The sequence below is a fragment of the Mytilus galloprovincialis genome, chromosome 14 (genome assembly GCF_965363235.1).
Source record: "Mytilus galloprovincialis chromosome 14, xbMytGall1.hap1.1, whole genome shotgun sequence".
Classification (NCBI taxonomy): Eukaryota; Metazoa; Mollusca; class Bivalvia; order Mytilida; family Mytilidae; genus Mytilus; species Mytilus galloprovincialis.
The window spans coordinates 70,948,208-70,970,081 of NC_134851.1; the positions used below are offsets into that span (position 1 = coordinate 70,948,208).

The following is a 21,874-nucleotide window of genomic DNA, read 5'->3' on the forward strand; positions in this document are numbered from 1 at the left end:
AATTGAACTGTGACGTAGACTGTAATTTTGCATAACCATTTGCTCGCAACAGAACCAGGGTTGAGTCCAATATCGTAGCGGCTACATAAGTACACGTATGACTATTGAACGTGTAGCTAGCCTAGCTGCTACAATATTGGTTGAGTTCAATATCGTAGCAGCTATGTAGCTGCTACGTAGCTGCTATCAATATCTATGTAGCAACTAGTCATTAGCTACACATTTAATATTCAAAATCTACGTAGCGCTACCTAGCTTCTACGATATTGAACTCAACCCAGCTAGGCTAGCTATTTGTTCGGTAGACAAAAAGATACGTAGCACTACATAGCAGCTACGATATTGAACTCAACCCTGGATACTACATGTATGTACGTCTACGTCTAGTACATGTATACATACATTACTTCCGCATTTTTCTGTACACCTGTATTAGAATTGTAGAAAGATTAGTTGCACGATAAAGACGGTTACATTTTTTGTTAATTTTCACCATGATAACTTATTACCAAGAAAATCAATCTAGTTGTGTTAACCTTTCTAAATATTCAACATCCAATGGTAATCTTAAACGGGGTTTATTGTGTACTTGTATTTAATTATCATGCTATGTATGCATTTTTGTATATTGTTCATTCGATCTGACGTCCTTTTAGCCTATGGAAGCACATATGCAAATATACGACCTGTTCTTATTTCAGAACATTTTTTTTATCAGATTGTTTGTTTGTTTTTTATTTGATTTTTTGATATATTTTTTTTTTTGGGGGGGGGGGGGGGGTGTTCCTGGTTTCAAAATCCCCGGATCGCATAAGGTATCAATTCCGAAATCTTGAGCTTAAAAACAACCGATCCAGGCGTCCCGAAAGAGTTCTTGCCTCCTTTGTTTTAGTGGATGAAATGACTATATTCTATATATTCGGCGAAACCATCAATTATACTTACAATTATCAAAGGAACTACTCTCAGTGGACTGGTTCTTTTGAAACATAGTTTTCGTAAGCAGGAAAACATTGAAAAGAAGTAAGGCGCTACCATGGCAATTAGTAACGCCCATATCCACGTGACTTCTGTTGATTTAGCAGGGTAGTTCAATGTTTGGAAAAACGTTCTTAAATTTGTTCCATTATGGTTACTGGATGCCATGGGAACATTTATGTTTGATATCATGTAAGTAAGAGTAATTTTTGACACAACAGCAGTCGTAAGCACTATTAGTCCAAACAGTGATATCATTATTACTCGCGCAATTTTGAAAACGAGGTTCCAACAAGATAAGTCTGATGACGACACATTGTCTTCTGATGTAACACGAAAAACGTCCCAACGCTCTACTTTTTCTCTGCAAAGTGATATAAGATTTATGATTAGCATATTTAATATATATACATTGGTATTTGTACAATATTTATACATCTATAGGGTTAAAAATGGCATAACTGCTTGTAAATAATTCAAGAATAACATTACAACTAATATATATAGTAGGTGAAAACAAACACAAAACTACGTTGTTACATTTTCTATTCATTTTTATGTCCCACTTATGGGCATCATGTTTTTTCGGTCTGTGCTTCCCGTTTCAGATAAAAGATTTTGGTTACAGTTTTTGATCAGGGTACTAGTTTTTGATGAAGTTGAAGTCAAATCAACTTCAATCGAGAGTTGTCTTATTGGCCCTCATACCACATCTCCCTATATCTATTGAAACTTAGTTCATTTGTTCCCTATGATATGATATATCTAATTGTTAGGCCATATTAGAGTTTTGACCCAACTTTCACGGTCCACTGAACATAGAATATGGTAGTGCGAGTGGAGCATCCGTGTACTACGTCATCATTCTTGTTTTATACATTTTTGACTTACGACTTCTGTTCATAAGGGTCATCACTTTCGTGAACAGCATTACCATTCATCGGCTTCGTCGTATTCTTTCCTTCCTCTGAAGATTTGACCACAGGATCGTCACGTTCGGATTCTGTGTCACTATTATTCTTCCGAGAAGTCCCGAAATATAAATCATCATCCGGGACATCGTACGGCGGTTCGAAAGCCTCGTTGTCGTAACCAAAATGGTCGACTTTAGTTCTTCCGGGAGAAGCTTCCATGCTTATGATATCTATTTCTTCCTCATTTTTAGGTAAGGTTATATCCGAAAAGAAATTGACACTTCTCTCTTTCTGCAATGCAAAAGATTATATTATTAAGGAATTTTGTATAATAATGTTCATTACACCACCGGAATTATACAATTACACTTAGAATGCGTATAGAAAAAATATGTTATTCAAATTGAGCATTTAACGCCGAGTGCCACATGTGCAGAAGGTTATATCCGAAAAGATATTGAAACTTCTCTCTTTCTACAATGCAAAAGATTATTTTACTACCAAATTAGCAACGTAATAATTTATATCTGTGTTTTGATATTACAGTAAGGAAATATTTTAAGATATATATATAGCTGTGTTATACTGATATGAACATCACAATGTGTTTCACGTACATGTGCAAAAGGTTTTGCCTATCTTTCCGGAGCACCGGTTTTGTTTTGTGAAATTAGTGTTGATCATTCTTTAGTTTTCGATTTTTGTCATGACATTTTTTATTTTGTTTTCGACTTGTAAGTTCGAAAGACCCTTTGGTATCTTTCACCTCTCTTTTAGGGAGCTACCATTTGATTTTTTATGGGGGGGGGGGGGGGCTAGGAGGAAAAATTTTGTCCTGCATTTTTTTTTAGCTGTAATCTCTGTCCTGCCTTTTTATTTCTCACTCTGTTCGGTCCTGCCTTTTTTTTTGTTGGTTATCCTGACTTTTTTTTACCTAAATTGTCGTCCTGACTTTTTTTTTGCAAGTGTCTCATCCTGCCTTTTTTTTTTTACTCAAAACTCCTGTCCTGCCTATTTTTTTCAAATTTCACCCTAGCCCCCATAAAAATTAAATGGTAGTTCCCTTACATTGGTCTTCACAAAGAAAAACAGATTTTACCTTTGAGGGCTGGTGTTTATTATTTCTCCATGGACACATGGATGAAGATTCAAACATGTTTTATCAGCTTTCAATGTGTACCTACTACGTTCATATATGTCATATATATATAGCAGTTTGATAAATTGCTAATGCCCACCTTTCACGAATGTCTTACACATATCATAAATCGAAAATGACTACACCATGGCTAGAAAGGGAACAGACAAACCTTAAGTTAAACGTTTAAACCCGCTACATTTGTTTGTGTCTGTCCTAAGTCAGGAACCTGTTGTTAAGTGGTTGTCGTTTGATGATGTGGTTTATATATGTGATTCTCATTTCTCGTTTTTATATATAGATAATACCATTAGATTTCCGGTTTTATTGGTTTTACATTAGTGATTTTTTTTAGCCCTTTATACATTGTAGATGAATTTTAAGAATACTTGACAAAAAAAATCCTGTTAAAGCACAATTCCATTATGTGTACAATTACAAACAAACTATCTATACTATTAAACGAGAAGACCTCATTTTGGGTGTCGCTTCTCTTCCTTCCACAATAAATCAATCATCATGCCTCTGTGTCCTATAGGTAACATGCATAGTCGCATTTGTCATCCATTCTTATGATTATTCAGATTGAGTTATTTTTGGAGAAAAACGACAAAAAAGGAGTCCGGATATGATTCCGTCATCAGACTGACTTTTAGTCATAGATAAGACTTCCGGTTTGAAACATGCACAAACACAACCAATCGTATGATAGATAACAAACATGAAAAATAAATAAGCCTATCAAATTGTTCTCCATGTAATGGTGTTTAGATCGCAAGAACCACAACTATTATACCTCCTTATAGAGGACAATTATTTTTCGCGTTTATATCTACATGTAAACTACGATTATACTACTTTAATATATAGAGACTCTCTGTATTCTGTCAGGGACTTTCTATGTTAGTATAGAAAGTCCCTGATTCTGTCTACTGTTTTCTTTGAAATGTTTACTATTTAAGGGGTAATACCACTTGCATATATATTAAAATAAGTGAAACATGCTTAACTTCATCTTAAACTACCTCGACCAAAAACTTTAACCTGAAGCGGGACTGACGGACGACCGACCGAACGAACGCACGGATGCACAGACTAGATGGGGCATAACAATTTATTGTTGAAAGTGAAAATAGTGATTTGGCAAAAATGAAAGTAAGCCGTAGAGATTAGAGGAGACAGGGCCTTTTTTCGGGGCGTCGGGATCGGGTGTTTTGAAACTCGGGATTTGGGGATTGATCCTTTCGGGATCCGGGAATATATTTTTCGAATTCGGGATTTCGGGATATGAATTTCTTTAAATTCTGCATCTCGGGATTTCGGGATCAGGACCCCTCCGACCACCCGTCAAATTAGCCTTAGTCGGTCTTAGTCATTTATACAAGATTCATATCCTTCCTACCATTGGCATGTTAGTAAGACTCTCAAAAGAAAAAGCACTGATGGATTGTCCTTGAAGCATATTTTATTAGACTTATCATGGACTATATATAAGCAGTTACATTTATTTCATGTTTGAAACGGTGCACATTTTTAATTTGATTTGACTTTTACCAAAAGAAGCATTGTAGCAAAAGAGACGAATAATTGTGGTCTGAGGCCAGAAACACGAAAATAATTGAATTTAACAGAAAGGAAACAAATATCGGACTTTTGGAAAAAGGGAGAGGGCTTTTGATACCTTTTATGAAATTCTTCATACATAATATTTTTTTAAAAAATAATTCTACAACAGTTCACAAGCTGTATGTGCCCGCGATTTCGCGGGTGTGTTCTAGTGAAATATTAAAGTTGAAGCTTAAAAACTATAGGAGGAGACCACCGCACATATCTACTTACTTATGGATGGACGGACGGGGCTAAATTAATATGCGGGGCATAACAGTACAAGCAATAGGATGATTCAAGATAAAGAAATACAGATACTTCCAATGATAATGTGACAGTTTAACTCATGTGAAGCTTGTTCAATCAGGAAAATGGTCCAATTTAACGAAATATAACAAATATTCCATGAAATTAATAAACAATTCAAAATTGAGATCAATATGATCCCGAAAATTCAACAACTGCACAACACATTATTTCTTCTTAATTATAAAGTTTTGGAAATGTCAACTACAAAAATGTACATTGTAGTCATTATCAAAAAAGACGTCAGCTTTTTATATATTTTTCATTGTTAATACAATGTCAAGAACTTATAGCGAAGACAACAGTGGACACAAAGCAAAAATAACGGGCGCATTACGTTTGTAAGCAGGGCAAAACAATTATAGTTTTTTAAAGATATGTGTATAAACATTTAAAATATGTAAATTCGATTGCAGATTTGAACTGCAATTTTATTTCAGGAAATATGGGCAATTGTTCGTATATCGAAGATACTATAACCACAAATATGCAGTATTCATACAGGATTGAATATCGTTAAAAAAAAATAAAAAAAATTACACGTCGATTTTTCTTTTTATTCAACTACATATATTTTCACAGGGGAAATTTTATTAACATGCGTGAATTTAGGATTTGAGTTATATGTATTAAGGTGGCTTGTGGGTACAAAAATTTCAGCAAAAAATTAAACCTTTATTTTTTCATTACAAATTTTATTTATTACACTATTAGTTATTACTTTATGATATGGTAAAAAAATCAACCCAAAAAATCAATTCGGTTTGGCCCCAGATGACTTTTAAAATGTTTATATCATTGAAAAAGCTCCAAATTATCTTCCTTTGGTGCAAAAATGCCATTTTTTTGCATAAAATTTGAAATATCTTTTTTAACTCATCGGTGACCTATATTTTTTATTATTGTTTTCATATAAGCTGTACATAAAGTAAATAATAGTAAAATTTAAGCGATTTCTGTAATTAGGTTATTTTTTTATTTCGATATTACCTATATTTCTCCTATTAGTTCAACAGAAAAAAAGGACATTTAACAAAAATGTATGCTTCTTCTGGAGGCAGAATGTGAGCTTAAATGAACGGTGACCCCATTTTTTTATTTCATTTTTCTTTTAAGTATATGATAAAGTTCATTTATGAAAAAATATAGCGAAATCCTATATTAGAAAAAAAAATTGATTTATACCCAGGAGCCCCCTTAAGAAGCACAACCTTCAAAATATCGATTATTAAAGTGCTTTCTTGGGCAAACAATTAAAATATTTCGTATTTTTTGTCTGAAGCCTTTGTCAATAATAAACCCTCAAAAATAGGGTTGGTTTGGGTATCATTATTAACTATATTGTCAACTCGACTTCTCTCATACACCATTTTAATTTAAAGCAAAAGAGGGGCGTCCATTTGGCTATGCGAAGGTATGATTGTACAATTACGCAAAAATGTCCTGTCGGAATCTAAATCGGGACGCTAAATTCGATGCCTCGATTTGGAATTTTTTTTTACCATTCAAACACTTTTAATAATGATCGGAATAAACAACCCGATAAAACGAGTTCGTTTGGAATAAAAAAAAAAACATTTAGTAAAACGAAATAATAACGAAAGAAATAAATTAATAGTTCGTCGTTTCATAGTCTAAAAGTGTCCATGGAAGCCGCATGTATTTCAATTTATAGAAATATTTTCAAAGGAGAACATAGTTTTTATATCATTTCGAGCGGGCTAATTGGTGTTTTGAAAACGAATGAAATTGAGAGAGAAAAAATAATACTTATATATGTTGTTAGAATCGATGCTTATTGGGTTTAAGGTAGCACAATACAAAGATTTTTTTACTTCCAATCTCTAACCTTTGAAATGCTGTAACTTTCTTATGAATGCATAGAAAATAATAAAAGAGGTATATATAGATAGATTTTTTATTATATTTTTATTATGCAATCATTATGTAATCAATTATTATGTAATTAGTGGCAAAATCTGGGTAAGTTCACTTGAATGAATTTAGCTCTATCACCTCTTTAACTATACAGAAAATTTTAACGGAATCTTAATCAACACATCATGGGCTTCAAAAGAGTGTCTCAGATTGTCTCTATGGTGTTCCATTCTCTCATAAATCTCTAATTAGTGTAAACATCCTAACCACATAAAAGAAGATAATGTTCAATTAGGTGTAAAATTTGTTCTATACATTCTATCTGAAATCTGAGACACCCTTTTGTAGATAATGGCCATAGAAACAACATATAATAAAATCAACCCTCTAGGGATACCTATGCAGAAGCTAATTTCATTTGAAAGATGAAATTTTGTGAAAAATATTTTAGACACAAATAACATTATAATTGGTTACATAATTGTTGCATAATAATAACATTGCATTTATTTGAAAGCGTAATCTGTTAGCTATCCAAAACTACCAATTTTATAAATTTTCAAGCATTATTAAAAAAGTTACAGCATTTTAAAACTTGGGAGTTGGAGTTATAAAATCTTTGTATTGTGCTACCTTAAGTACAAATGTTTCACACATTTTCCGAAATATGGAGATGAAATTTCGGAAAAAAAGATTTGAAAAACAACAAAATACAAAATATAGTCATGCATAAAACAGAGAAAAAATAGTCATGAATAAAACAGAGAAAAAATAGTCATGAATAAAACAGAGAAAAAAAGGATATCAACACTTCGATAATAGATATTGAGAACACAACTAATACAATTAACGGTACCAATTTTCTTGCACCAGATGCGCATTTCGACAATACATGTCTCTTCAGTGATGCTCGTGTGATACGGTGCTTTTTGTCCGCAATTCGCTTTTTGTCCGCTTTTGCTTTTTGTCCGATAATTTTGCTTTTTGTCCGAAACTTTTGCTTTTTGTCCGTTGCTTTTTGTCCGTTTTGCCTTTTGTCCGATTATTTTGCTTTTTGTCCGAAACTTTTGCTTTTTGTCCGTTGCTTTTTGTCCGTTTTGCCGTTTGTCCGATTATTTTGCTTTTTGTCCGAAACTTTTGCTTTTTGTCCGTTGCTTTTTGTCCGTTTTGCCTTTTGTCCGATTATTTTGCTTTTTGTCCGAAACTTTTGCTTTTTGTCCGTTGCTTTTTGTCCGTTTTGCTTTTTGTCCGATAATTTTGCTTTATGTCCGATATGAAATGTGTATATTTTTGGCAGGTTTCATTTTGAACTTCAAAATACCATGTCCTTTTAGGAGTTAAATACAGACCATACTCACATTATAAATGATTTGTACATGAAATTTCATGTCTTTTACAATATATCGCATTACCTCTAAAATGACTCGAAGCACTAATATCCTAGACCCGTAGGTGTTGGTCAACAGAGGGCAAGGGGAATACTCTTGTATATCCCTAAGTCTAAAAAACAACTATTGAAAGCTGGCTAAACTAAGACATACTCCAGGTAGGCCATTATACCAGAAGAAGAGGTAGTCAAACCCTTATAAATGGCTTATAGCACTTATGTCCTGGATCTACACGAGTTTATCAGCAACGAATTAAAAGGGGCATGAGTTTCGCCGGTATATCACGAAGTAAAAATAAACCTCATTATTGCCAGCTCTTCAAACTAAGAGATTCTCCACGTTGGCCATTATACCAGAGGTATAGGTAGGCAGTGCCTCTTAAATGGTCCATGGGCCATGGCACTTATGTCCTCGACCCGTACGAGTTGGTCAGAAGAGGGTAAGGGGAATACTCTAGTATATCAAAAATAGTGACGGCTGCCCAAACTAAGACATTTTTAGGTGCGCCCTTATACTAGATGTTGGAGTAGTCATTCTCTTAAAAATGGCTCATAGCACTTATGCTAACGAGTTTGTCAACAATGAGTTAAAAGGGGGATGAATTAGCCCGGTATATAACGAAGTTGAAATAAACCGTTGCCCGCTGGCTAAACTAAGAAATTATCCACGCGGGCCATAATATGAGAGGTAGAGGAAGGGATTGCCTCTATAAAATGACCATGAGCACGTATGACCTAGACCCGTACGAGTTAGTCAGCAAAGTGTAAGGTTGGTACCCTAGTATATAATAAAGTCGAACTAAACTATTGCTGGATGGCTAAGAGATTCTCCGCGTGGGCCATGATACCAGAGGTAGAGGTTGTCATTGCCTCTAAAATGGCCTCAATCACTTATTCCCTAGAGAAGTACGCGGTATCATCAAAGGGTTTAAAAGGGAGTTGGAACCTCTGTTTACAAAGAAGTCGAAATAAATTATTGCCGGCTTGCTTAAGTACGAGATTCTCCAAGTTGGCCATTAATCCTAGGTTAAATGTGTGCATTGCCTTTTAAATGGCTGATAAAACTAACGCCCTAGACCTGTACGAGTTTGTCAGCAAAAGGTTAAAGGGGGGATGCGATGCCTCTTTTTACAACGAAAATATAAATTAAGCCGACTGGCCTAACTAAGAGATTCTATACGCGGGGTATTATATCAGAGGATGAGGTAGGCATTACCTCTAACATAGCCATAACACGTATGTCCCAGACCCGTGTAAGTTAATCAGCAAAGGGTAAGGGGGTACCTAAGTATATCACAAAGTCGAAATAAACTATTGCTGGCTGGCTAAACGAAGAGATTCTCCACATGGGCCATGATACCAGAGGTAGAAGTGGCCATAGCCTCAAAAATGGCCACTTATGCCGTAGACCCGTACCAGTGCTTCAGCAAAGTGTTAAAAGGGGGAGGTGGTATCTATGTTTACAACGAAGTCGAAATGAATTATTGCCGGCTGGCCAAACAAAGAAATTCTCCACATAGGCCATTATAACAAAGGTAGTGGTGGACATTGCATCTAAAATGGCCCATACTTCTTATTCCATTGATCTGTACGAGTTTGTCAGCAAAGGGTAAGGAGGGTACCCTGGTATATAACAAAGTCGAAATAAACTATTGCCGGATGGCCAAAAATAAAAGATGATCCACGTTTATCATGATACCAGAGGTAGAGGTGGGCCTTGCCTTTAAAATGGTTTATAGCACTTATGCCAGCAAAAGGAAAGGAGGGTATTCTAGTATATCGCAAAGTCGTTATGAAATATTGCCGGCTGTTCAAACTACGAGATTCACCACATGGGCCATGCTACCAGAGGTATAGGTGGTCATTGCCTTTAAAATAGCCTATAGCACTTATATGGCATATACCCGTACGAGTTTGTCAGTAAAGAGCTAAAATGAGGAGGTGGTACCTCTGTTCACATTAAAGTCAAAATAACTGTAGCCAGTAGGCCAAACTCCGGGATTCTCTACGTGGATCATTATACCAGAGGTAGAGGTTTATTTCGACTTCGTTGTAAACAAAGGTAACACCTTTTATTTTTAACCCCTTGCAGGCAAAATCGTACAGGTCTTTGGAATTAGTGTTATATGCCATTTTAAAGGCAATTATCATATCTATCTCTGGTAAAATGGCCTACGTGGAGAACCTCTTAGTTTGGCCAGCCGGCAATACTTTATTTCGACTTTGTTGTAAACAGAGGTACCATTTCCCCCTTTTGATTCATTATTGTCAAACTCGTACGGGTCTAGGGCATAAGTGCTATAAGAAATTTGTATGGCAATGCCCTCCTCTATCTCTGGTTAAATGGCCTACGTGGAGAATCTTTTAGTTTGGCCAGCCGGCAATTATTAAAGTGTATTTCGACTTCGTTGCAAACAGAGGTACCACCTTACCCTTTTAATTCATTGTTGTCAAACTCGTACGGGTCTCGGGCCTAAGTGATCTGTGCCTTTTTTTAAGGCAATGCCTACTTCTACCTCTGGCATCATACCCCACGTGGAGAATCTCTTGGCCAGCCGGCAATTGTTTATTTCGACTTTTTTATATACCAAGGTACTTCCCTAACCCTTTGCTGACTTACTCGCTGGCTTATCCCTTATTGTAAGTAAGTAAGTTCAATAAATATAAGACTATATGCCAGGCGTTTCTGACAACCAATTACAAACAAATTGGGGTTTATCTAATGAGGCTTTTCCCAGGATGCAATTGCTCGTAGACTGTATACAGTTGACCAAATAATCCACAAATTCCGCAAAAGGATCTTTTAATTATAGGCCATGTCCATTTAGACATTAAGCAAAAAAAGCCCAGCATGACCGATGCATTTGTCTTTAACATCTCCGATATTGATTCCGCGTGGCCTTCCAATTGACATGAGTGTCCATTGGTGTTCATTGTTAAACCTTTGGAGCTATATCAGTCTTTGTGTGGAAATTAAGAGCACGATGACCTTCCCTTGGTGATAACAACATGACCAACAACCATATCGTGTGTTACTAAAAGCCGTCAGCGATAGTCACACCGACAATTTGCTACCTTCGTGGACAAAAGCCTGGCTTTTCGCTGGATCCTAATTAACATCTAGTGTTGTCACTACCATTTGCTGTAGAGATTTAGTTGCACAACATAACAGAAACATTCTTTGTAAATACTCTATGTTGATATTTTGACATTTGGATGGTTCATATACCAATTGTAGCCGAAAAATGATAATGAAACATTTCTGTTTAATATCGATCTATTGTTGGAATTGTAAATTTTCATATTCAATTTTTGTTTGTTTAAAGATGACCATTTTTAATTAAAGATTTTAATTTTTTAAAAAGCAAGTGTTAGACTTGTGCTTTTATTGCCACTCAGTTCATATAACCTGTCATTTTAGTCGAGCCTGTAACTTTTGTTGCAGAAAGCTCGACATATGAATAGTGATCCGTTGGCGGCGGCGGCGGCGGCGGCGGCGTAAGTTAACTTCTGAAAAGCTTAATATTTTAGAAGGTGGAAGAATTGGATGCTTCATACTCTGTATATAGATGCCTCATGTTACGAAGTTTCTGTCAGTCACATGTCCAATGTCCTTGACCTCATTTTCATGGTTCAGTGATCACTTGAAAAAAAAGTTCAGAATTTTTGTAATGTTGGATTCTCTCTTATTATAAGTAATAGGATAACTATATTTGGTATGTGCGTACCTTGCAAGGTACTCATGCCCGTCAGACAGTTTTCACTTGACCTCGACTTCATTTCGTGGATCAGTGAACAAAGGTTAGAATAAGTTTTTGTGGTCAAGTCCACATCTCAGATACTATAAGCAACAGGGCTAGTATATTCGGTGTATGGAAGGACTGTAAGGTGTACATGTCCAACTGGCAGGTGTCATCTGACCTTGACCTCATTTTCACGGTTCAGTGGTTATAGTTAAATTTTTCTGTCTTGGTCTGTTTTTCTCATACTTTATGCAATGAGTCTACAATATTTGTTGTATGGAATGATTGTAAGGTGTACATGTCTAGCGGAAAGATATCATCTGACCTTGACCTCATTTTCATGGTTCAGTGGTCAAAGTTCAGTTTTTGAGTTTTGGTCTTTTTATCTAATATTATATGCCAAAGGTCACTATATTTGGTGCATGAAAATATCTTATGATCTATATATAAGTCTCCCAGGTTTTATTTGACCATGACCTCAATTTCACGGTTCATTGCACAGTGTTAAGTTTTTGTGTTTTGGTCTGTTTTTCTTAAACTATAAGTAATAGGTCAAGTATATTTGTTGTATCGAAGAATTGTTAGCTGTTCATGTCTGCCTGGTATGGTTCGTCTGACCTTTACCTCATTTTCATAATTCATTTGGTCTTTGTTTAGCTATCTTGGTTAATGTTAAGTTTATGTGGCAGTTGTAATAAATCTTTATACTTAGGGCTATCAACATAATATTAATGATGAGTAAAGTAGGCGAGACATTTCAGTGTGTGCACTCTTGTTTAAATGTGCTTATTTATCCGAGTCCTGGGCTGCATTCCAGTGGCTTTCATTCGTTTACTTTTGTGTAAATTTTATACAGATCAGTATTTTTTCAAATGTTTTACCAATATTTTAGCTGCATGTAACATCTTGAACACACAGAACAGCAAAACAAAATTTAGATTTCAGAAATAAATAGCCTTTAGTCATCGACGAATAGCCGATGATTTTAAGAGTTGTTTCCGTTAAAGGATGATTCCTTTTTTTTGTGCAATACTTGCTCTTTCGGAGGCTTGAGGGTAATTTCAGCAAAAATTTTATCATTTTTGTTTTCATTACAAATTTTATTTATTACACTATTAGTTATAACTTTATGAATTGGCTCAAAAATCAACCCAAAAAATCGAATGATTTTGGCCTCAGATTTATTTTTCAAATGTTTATATCACTGAAAAAGCTCCAAATTGTCTCCCTTTCGTGCAATAATGACATTTTGTTTTGGCATCAGAATTAAAATGTCTTTTTCAACTCATCGCTGACCTATAGATATTTTTCAAATATGCTTTACGTAAACTAAACAGTTGTATAATTAAATCGATTTCTGTAATTTAGTTCTTTTTTTATTTCGATATATATATATCTCTATTTCCCCTATTAGTTCAACTTAAAAAAAGTACCTTAACAAAAATGGTTGCTTCTTTCGAGGGCAGATTGTGAGCTTAAGTGAACGATAACCCCATGTTTTTATTTAATTTTTCTATTTAGTATATGATAAAAGTTCATCTATAGAAAAACAAGCAAAATCCTACATGTATATTTAAAAAATAATGGATTAATACCCTCCAGTCCCCTTAACGACAAAAAAAATAAATAGAACATTACGTTTAAGTATCAACTACAGTATTTTACAACCTCCATTGGTGATACATTATATGTATTTCTGCTGTTGTTTTATATAAGTTATTATCCTGAATAAACATCTTTTTGCGTTTTTGCGTTTTTGCGTTTCAGTTTTTATTGTGAAATTTCTTCAATCAGCCAAGACAAACTTTAAATTTCGCCTTAACGATGTTTTCGCGAGAAATCCATGTATTATTATCGAATTACTACATTTAATCATTGTCTAGTGCCCTAAAATGAGATTTTCCGAGACGCTGGGTTTGAAATGGGATACCCTATTTAATTTAAACAATATTTGCAATCTTTTCAAAAAGATGCAGATGGGAATTTTCGTTCCTTATGAAAGTGTTCGCAAGGAGTTAAATTATAAGCTCCTTATAGGATTATCAAAAAGCAACTATTAAGGACCCCCTTGGAATAAAGATCTTCCAAGACAACGTGTTCGAGAGTTTGAGTTTAATACATGACTTTTTAAAACTTAATGGACGGAGCAGGATTATCTTACTCTTCCAGTTAACCATACATCATCACAGTTGCATTGGTTCTTGTTGCTCAGATTTTAAATTTCAATGATTTCGTCCGAGACCACAATTGTCGTCCCTTGATTTTCGTTATTAGTCCCTAGTGATAACAGTGGGTTACTTGCCAATAATTTTTATACCCCTTCCAAATTTATTTCTCCTTGTTTAATGCCTCACATTGTAAGTAGGGTGGGGGGGGGGGGGGTGAAATTATACTGTAAAAAAAATTGGGTCCAGAATTTTACAGGAAAGTAGTGATTTGGTCCAGCTGAAAAAGGTTAAAAATTAGCACTTCGGAAGCTGTCAAAAGATTTCGAGACACCCTAAACACAAAATTGTCCATATTTTGAGTTAGACGCGATGAAGTTTTCTATAATTTTGATATAATTTGTCCCAAAATTAGTACAACACACTGTAAAAGTTTCATTGAGAAAGCGCAGGTGGGATTTTTTTAATTTTCATTTATGTTCTAAAAGAAATGCACTACGAATTAATTGTGTTCTCGGACCATTTGTTTTGTGGACTGTTGTGTATCTTGTTGTTTTTCATTCAGCTGCGGCTTTGTTGGTTTGTTTCAACCCTTTTTAGTGTGATTATCCTTTGGTACACTTTGCCTCTCTCTTATATATGATATCGCAATAATTATATATATGTAAGCGTTCATATACATTTATATGGATATAATATTGAATTAAAATAGATATAATAACTAGATGAGTGAAAAAAAGAAAATGAAGTAATAATTGTACGTGTGAGGAGTTGGCATTCTTATAAAAAAGAAGATGTGGTATTATTGCAAATGAGACAACTATCCACAAAAGACCAAAATGACACAGACATTAACAGCATTAGGTCACCGTACGGCCTTCAACAATGAGGAAAGCCCATACAGCATAGTCAGCTATAAAAGGCCCCGATAAGACAATGTAAAACAATTCAAACGAGAAAATTAACGGCCTTATTTATGTCAAAAAAATAAATGAAAAAACAAATATGTAACACATAAACAAACGACAACCACTGAATATACAGGCTCCTGACTTGGTACAGGCACATACATAAATAATGTGGCGAGGTTAAAGTCTTTTACACTAGAAATATTTTAGATCTTGTTATATAGACTAATTCTTATTCATTCTGGTCGTAAGTTAGTCTGTCATCCTCAAACGTGTGAGCAATGGTGTACGTACACCAATTTGTAGAATACATGGGATATTCAAAGACTTAAACGAACGTTAAGTCTCAGAGGCATGACTTTTTATTAGTTGTTAGTGGCTTTGAAATAGCTGTCAGATAACTGCGAGTACTCTCAGATCTGTTCATTGTGACTTTTTGTGTCGGGATGTATAAGTACCCGGCCACGTCCACTTGTATTTGTGTCTATCTGATGAGTTAAGCCTTTTTCAACTGATTTTTATAGTTCGTTCTTATGTTGTACTGTTATACCACTGTCCCAGGTTAGGGGGAGGGTTGGGATCCCGCTAATATGTTTAACTCCGGCACATTATTTAAATCTGTGCCTGTCCCAAGTCAGGAGCCTGTAATTCAGTGGTTGTCGTTTGTTTATGTGTTACATATTTGTTTTTCGTTCATTTTTTTACTTAAATAAGGCCGTTAGTTTTCTCGTTTGAATTGTTTTACATTGTCTTATCGGGGCCTTTATAGCTGACTATGCGGTATGGGCTTTGCTCATTGTTGAAGGTCGTACGGTGACCTATAGTTGTTAATGTTTGTGTCATTTTGGTCTTTTGTGGATAGTTGTCTCATTGGCAATCATACCACATCTTCTTTTTTATATGCTCGAAACTTTAGAATAGTTTAGAAATTTATCAAATCAAATAATCCTTGAGTGATGGTTTCGTTATTGAAATTCTAAATTGATGTTTAACCGCGCTAAATATTATATATGATAATCATACGAATAAGTCAGGAACGGAGTTTCAATCTGTAATTCAATAGTTGTTATTTGTTTCTGTATTTGTTTGTCGTATAGTGTTTTGTAAATCAATGGTTTTCTCGTTTGAATAGTTTTATCATTATGTTAAATGGTGTCGGCGTTTGCTACATGTGGAAGTGCACACATTTACGACATGTTATTGCTTAAATGCACAGTTTCTTCTTCCCGCTAATAATATATAGTCACCATTTGCACTTATATGCGAATGGCCGATTGACAGTCGCTCAAAAATATTTTACAACATTTCAGTTAAAAAAAAACTTTTTTAAGTCTGGTAATATTTTCGTCATATTTCCAACAACTTTATTTTTCTTAAACATTACAAATATTACAAATATAACAAACAAACAAACTTCATTTTTGGAACACTATCACAAAGTTTACGTAATACATGTGTAGCTATTTATTTAGATAAACTGTATTAATCCATACATTTCGGAATTATTTAGCAACTACAAATGTATATCCAAATGACGAGGAAGTTCGAGGTTATTCAAGTAATAAGATTAAGGAAACTTTGGTTAACACATCAGCATTTTCAACAAAGTAGTTTATTTTTGTTTGACAAACTCGAAAAGAGGGGGAAAAGTAATAAAATGGTTACTCAAGCATTTACTTAATTTCTATCACGAAATAAATGCGTTTAATATTTTAGATACAGATACAATATAGTGCATTCGTAAATGTAAAACACTTTTTAATAGAAAATTTAAAAGAGATACATCAACAGTGTTTATTTTAGAATTGCTCAAGTCTGTAGGGCTTATTCCCGATTGTCCCACTTTTTTTTAAATTAAGAGCTCATATTGTCCCACATGAAAAGTTCTGACTGGTCCACATTATTTTATGAGGCGAAATGTTCTTATCCCTTGTTAGATTGTCTCTATGGTTTTGTTTCAGATATATAAGCCAAAATCTACATTTTATGCGATGCTCTTCTTTTAGACATTGCGGCCATCTTAATTATTGGGCGGGGTCATCGGATACTTTTTTGAAACTAAATACCCTAAGGATGATTTTGACCATGTTTGCTTTAATTTTGCCAGTAGTTTCAGAAGAGAAGATTTTTGTAAAAATTAATGACGACGACGAATAGTGAGAAAATGAGAAAAGCTCACTTAGTCCTATGGTCCAGGTGAACTAAAAAGCAAAACGGACAAAAAGCAACGGACAAAAAGCAAAAGTGTCGGACAAAAAGCAAAATTATCGGACAAAAAGCAAAAGTATCGGACAAAAAGCAAAATTATCGGACAAAAAGCAAAACGGACAAAAAGCAACGGACAAAAAGCAAAAGTATCGGACAAAAAGCAAAATAATCGGACAAAAAGCAAAAGCGGACAAAAAGCAAATCGCGGACAAAAAGCACCGTATCACTCGTGGCCAAAATATTTGCAATCCAAAGCTATATAAAAGATGAAGAGCTATAATCCAAAAGGTCCAAAAAGTATAGCCAAATACGTGAAAGGAATCAGAGCTTTGCATGAGGTAGATACATTCCTTAATTTATAATAATTTCTAATATTTTGTAACAGCAAATTTTAATAACACAATAAATCCGTATTTTCATGCCAGTACCGAAGTACTGGCTACTGGGCTGGTGATACCCTCGGGGACTAATAGTCCACCAGTAGAGGCATCGACCCAGTGGTAGTAATACAATAAAGTAGTAGTCCGTAAAACAAAAATGAACCAAACTGGTCCGAGACCACCATTGTCGTCCTTTGAACAAATATAGTCCCTAGTGTTGACAGTGGGTTACTTGCCATTAATTTTTATACCCCTTCCAAATTTATTTCTCCATGTTTTATGCCTCAAATTGCAAGTAGGGGGGTGAAATTACACTGTAAAAAAGTTTGGGTCCAGAATTTTAAAGGAAAGTAGTGATTTGGTCCAGGTAAAAAAGGTTGAAAAATAGCACTTCGGAAGCTGTCAAAAGATTTCAAGACGCCTTAAAGATAAAATTGTCCATATTTTGAGTTGAGGCGATGAAGTTTTCTATAATTTTGATATAATTTGTCCCAAAAGTAGTAAAACACACTGTAAAAGTTTCTTTGAGAAAGCGCAGGTGGGATTTTTTTTATTTTCATTTATGTTCTAAAAGAAATGCACTACGAAATAATTGTGGTCTCGGACCAACTACATTTTAACATAAATATAGACAGCATAAAATCTCATGTTATACTAGAAGATTGCCAGTTCTTAATTTTTTAAGCGGATGTGTTAATTTTGTTTGACAGATTTGCTTACCTTGGTTCCTTTTCGCTTTTTGAGTTTGTATTCCGATTTCTTTGACATTTTCTCGCCAGGGGTTCCCTTACCTATAACCTATGAGACCTGTTAATGCAAACCTTAACCCACGGTGTCAGTTTTATGACCATGATATATATTATGGATATTTACTTAATAAAAGTACCTATAGTTTATGCTATATTGAAACGTAAGGGTACTCACATATAAGTAAATATTAATAAATTCTAATTTATGTCGTCATGTTGTAAAAGAAATTTGGAATATTATTTGATGACGTTAAAATGGAGTCTGTGTGAACTCCCCCGCTTTTTCATGTATATTGCCTTATACGCAATAGTTCAAAATAACTCAGTTTTGCAGAAATATTGTAAAATACAGAAGTAAAATTACGGGCATTGATTTTTTTCGGCTTATTAATATATTGTAAAAGAAATTGGAATATCTATTTTTTGTTTGAAATTGAGTGTGTTCGAGCTCCCCCGCATTTTACATTGATACGCAATGGTCAAAAATAACTTGAGGTTTACAGAAATATTGTAAAATACAGATGAAGTTAAATTACGGGCATTGATATTTTGTTCTACTTATGTTGTAAAAAAAAATATTTCTTTGTTGTTTGAAATTGAGTCTGTTTAACTCCCCCGCTTTTTAAATTGCTTTATACACCATGGTTAAATATAATAACTCAAGGTTTACAATAATATGAGGGGGGGGGAGGTGCAATACCTTTTTGTGTTAACCTGTTATGGCCCTTTTCAAGGTGTTGTTAACTGTTATCTGAGATCAATTAAAGCTGTAAACTGTTTTCAACCTACTTTGTTAACTGTAATTTATCAGCATTTTTGCATTTTTTGTTAACTGTTTTTGCCTAAATCGAGGTGTTGTTAACATGTTAACGGACCCCCTATTGCCCCCCTCTAATATTGCAAAAAAGACATTGATATTTTTGTCGGCTTATAAAAACTTTTTAATTTTCTTTTATTCTGAACACATAAGAAAAACATATACAAAACTGTATGTATCGTTCTTTATCGTGTTCATTCCGGTTTGTCGTTAATACGCTTCACCAAACGCACAATAGTAACGAACGATGGCGAAAATATCAATAAATGAAATACATTTTTTGTAGATAGATTTACATAATGGTTAAAATACCATTGTCAGGGTACTTTCTGCTTAAGAATCAAAGGACATTGTATACTGGATATCTGCGAGGACGAGTTCCGGAATTTGCAGGTAAAACGTAGTGAAATTCGTGTGTTTTCTTATTTTTTTGTGTTTTAATGCCACTTTTAAGCACTGCTTTTAGGCTAATTCGTGGCGGCCAGTCTTATTCCATGGACGAAGCCGGAGTGCCTGGAGAAAACCACCGACCTTCGATAGGACAACTGACAGTCCTAGTCAATGAAGATTGGAGTCGAGTGTACCTGCACGAGCGGGGTTCGAAATCAAAACCTCAGTGTCGACTGGCTAGTGATTATAGTAGTAACTACGTAGACCACTCGGCCAACGAGGCCCCACGAAATCACAACCTCAGTGTCGACTGGCTAGTGATTATTGTAGTAACTACGTAGAACACTCGGCCAACGAGGCCCCACGAAATCACAACCTCAGTGTCGACTGGCTAGTGATTATAGTAGTAACTACGTAGACCACTCGGCCAACGAGGCCCCACGAAATCACAACCTCAGTGTCGACTGGCTAGTGATTATTGTAGTAACTACGTAGAACACTCGGCCAACGAGGCCCCACGAAATCACAACCTCAGTGTCGACTGGCTAGTGATTATAGTAGTAACTACGTAGACCACTCGGCCACCGAGGCCCCATTTTCATTTTTATTTTCAAATTCATTTGGGCATCCGGTTATAGACACTTCTTTTTTGTAGTTTGAAAACTGAAGAATTAGTAACCTTAATTTGTATATATAAACGTATAAAAAAAGTTGACAAGATAAAACAAGTAATAATATCAACGGTTTATCTATAATCTACCAATAACACTTAAATTTGAGCAGACAAACGAAAAACGATAAGAATGCATGCGATCTAATAGGATGAAACGGCCATAAAATCAAATAATCAATGATACATGTAAAATGAAACATGTAGATAAACGAAATTTCTGTGTATTAAAAAGAAAACAGCATCTTATCTTCCAATTTTATTGCTATTTCATAATTCTATTTCTACAAAGTCTCTAATAAATGATAATAGAGATTATAGTATGTGAGATTAGGGAAAAGAATTTTATTACTTTCAAGTAGGCTCAACAATTCAAGTGGCCCTTGTCTTAAACATTGTACACCTAGACAGACAAACTTTGGTGTACTTAACTTTTTAAGGTATATATTAAGTATTATAAAATGTTTTTATTTTGTGTCATTCATTTTAGTTGAAGCAGTGAAGTAAACGAATCAGCAACCCGGTAACATAGGTAAACACATAGACACTTCAGTAACTAACTATGTTTATGAACACGAATATGATGCAGTGATTGGTCCCGTGTTAATTTCTCACTGTTTTGACTTTAAGACTTCCTGAATATTCTGAAGACTCTTGGACTTTTAACTATCTTACGTAATATACACTATCTTACGTAATATACATGTTCCTAATCAGGAAGAGAAACTACTCAATCTACATATTTATTAACCTATCTTACTTCTTCCTATGTCATGTATCACGACTAATCAGGAAGAGGGACTATTAAAAATACATAACCCCTCTGAATTTTTCCTCTGATATGCAGTACGACTAATCGGGAAGAAATTTCAAAAGAGACGACTTGAAATACATAACCACTCTGACGTTTTCCTTTATTATGCAGTATGACTTATCAGAAAGAGTAACTATTCAAACTTCACAACCCCTTTGCCCCATGTTATGCAGTACGACTAATCAGGAAGAGTGACTACCTCTCTGGCTTTTTCCAATGTTTTGCAGTAGTACTTATTAGGTCGAGTAACTACTCAAAATATAAAACCTCTCTGACTTCTTCCTATGTTATGCAATACAAATTTTAGGAAGAGGGGTCGACAACTGAAAATACATAACCCCTCTGACTTTTTCCCATGTTATGCAATATACCAAGTCAGGAAAGAAGATTATACTTAGAATACATAACCTTATTCTCTGATTTTTCCCCTATGTTCTGCTATACAACTAATCTTGAGGAGGGACAACTCAAGATACATAACCCCTCTGACTTTTTCCCATGTTATGCAATATACCAAGTCAGGAAAGAAGATTATACTTAGAATACATAACCTCATTCTCTGATTTTTTCTTATGTTCTGCTATACAACTAATATTGAGGAGGGTCAACTCAAGATACATAACCCCTCTGACTTTTTCCCATGCTATGCAATATACCAAGTCAGGAATGAAGATTATTATAATACTTAAAATACATAACCTTATTCTCTGATTTTTTCTTATGTTCTGCTATACAACTAATCTTGAGGAGGGTCAACTCAAGATACATAACCCCTCTGACTTTTTCCCATGCTATGCAATATACCAAGTCAGGAATGAAGA

The 21,874-nt window shown here is 34.7% G+C and overlaps 1 protein-coding gene across 2 annotated transcripts in view; it reads right to left on the bottom strand.

The window, feature by feature from the left end:
* The window catches only part of LOC143058257 (chitin synthase chs-2-like), a 56,626-nt gene that overhangs the window by 30,675 nt on the left and 4,077 nt on the right, over nt 1-21,874 (bottom strand). The window contains exons 1-3 of one of the 2 annotated variants that reach the window (XM_076231730.1): nt 18,334-18,460; nt 1,870-2,183; nt 946-1,342 (exon numbers count right to left, since the gene is read on the bottom strand). In XM_076231730.1, coding sequence (XP_076087845.1) covers nt 946-1,342; nt 1,870-2,183; nt 18,334-18,381 — 759 coding nt within the window. In that variant the 5' untranslated portion in view covers nt 18,382-18,460. Of the gene's footprint in view, nt 1-945; nt 1,343-1,869; nt 2,184-18,333; nt 18,461-21,874 lie in introns of those variants that run through there. The other variant, XM_076231731.1, reaches the window with a different exon arrangement.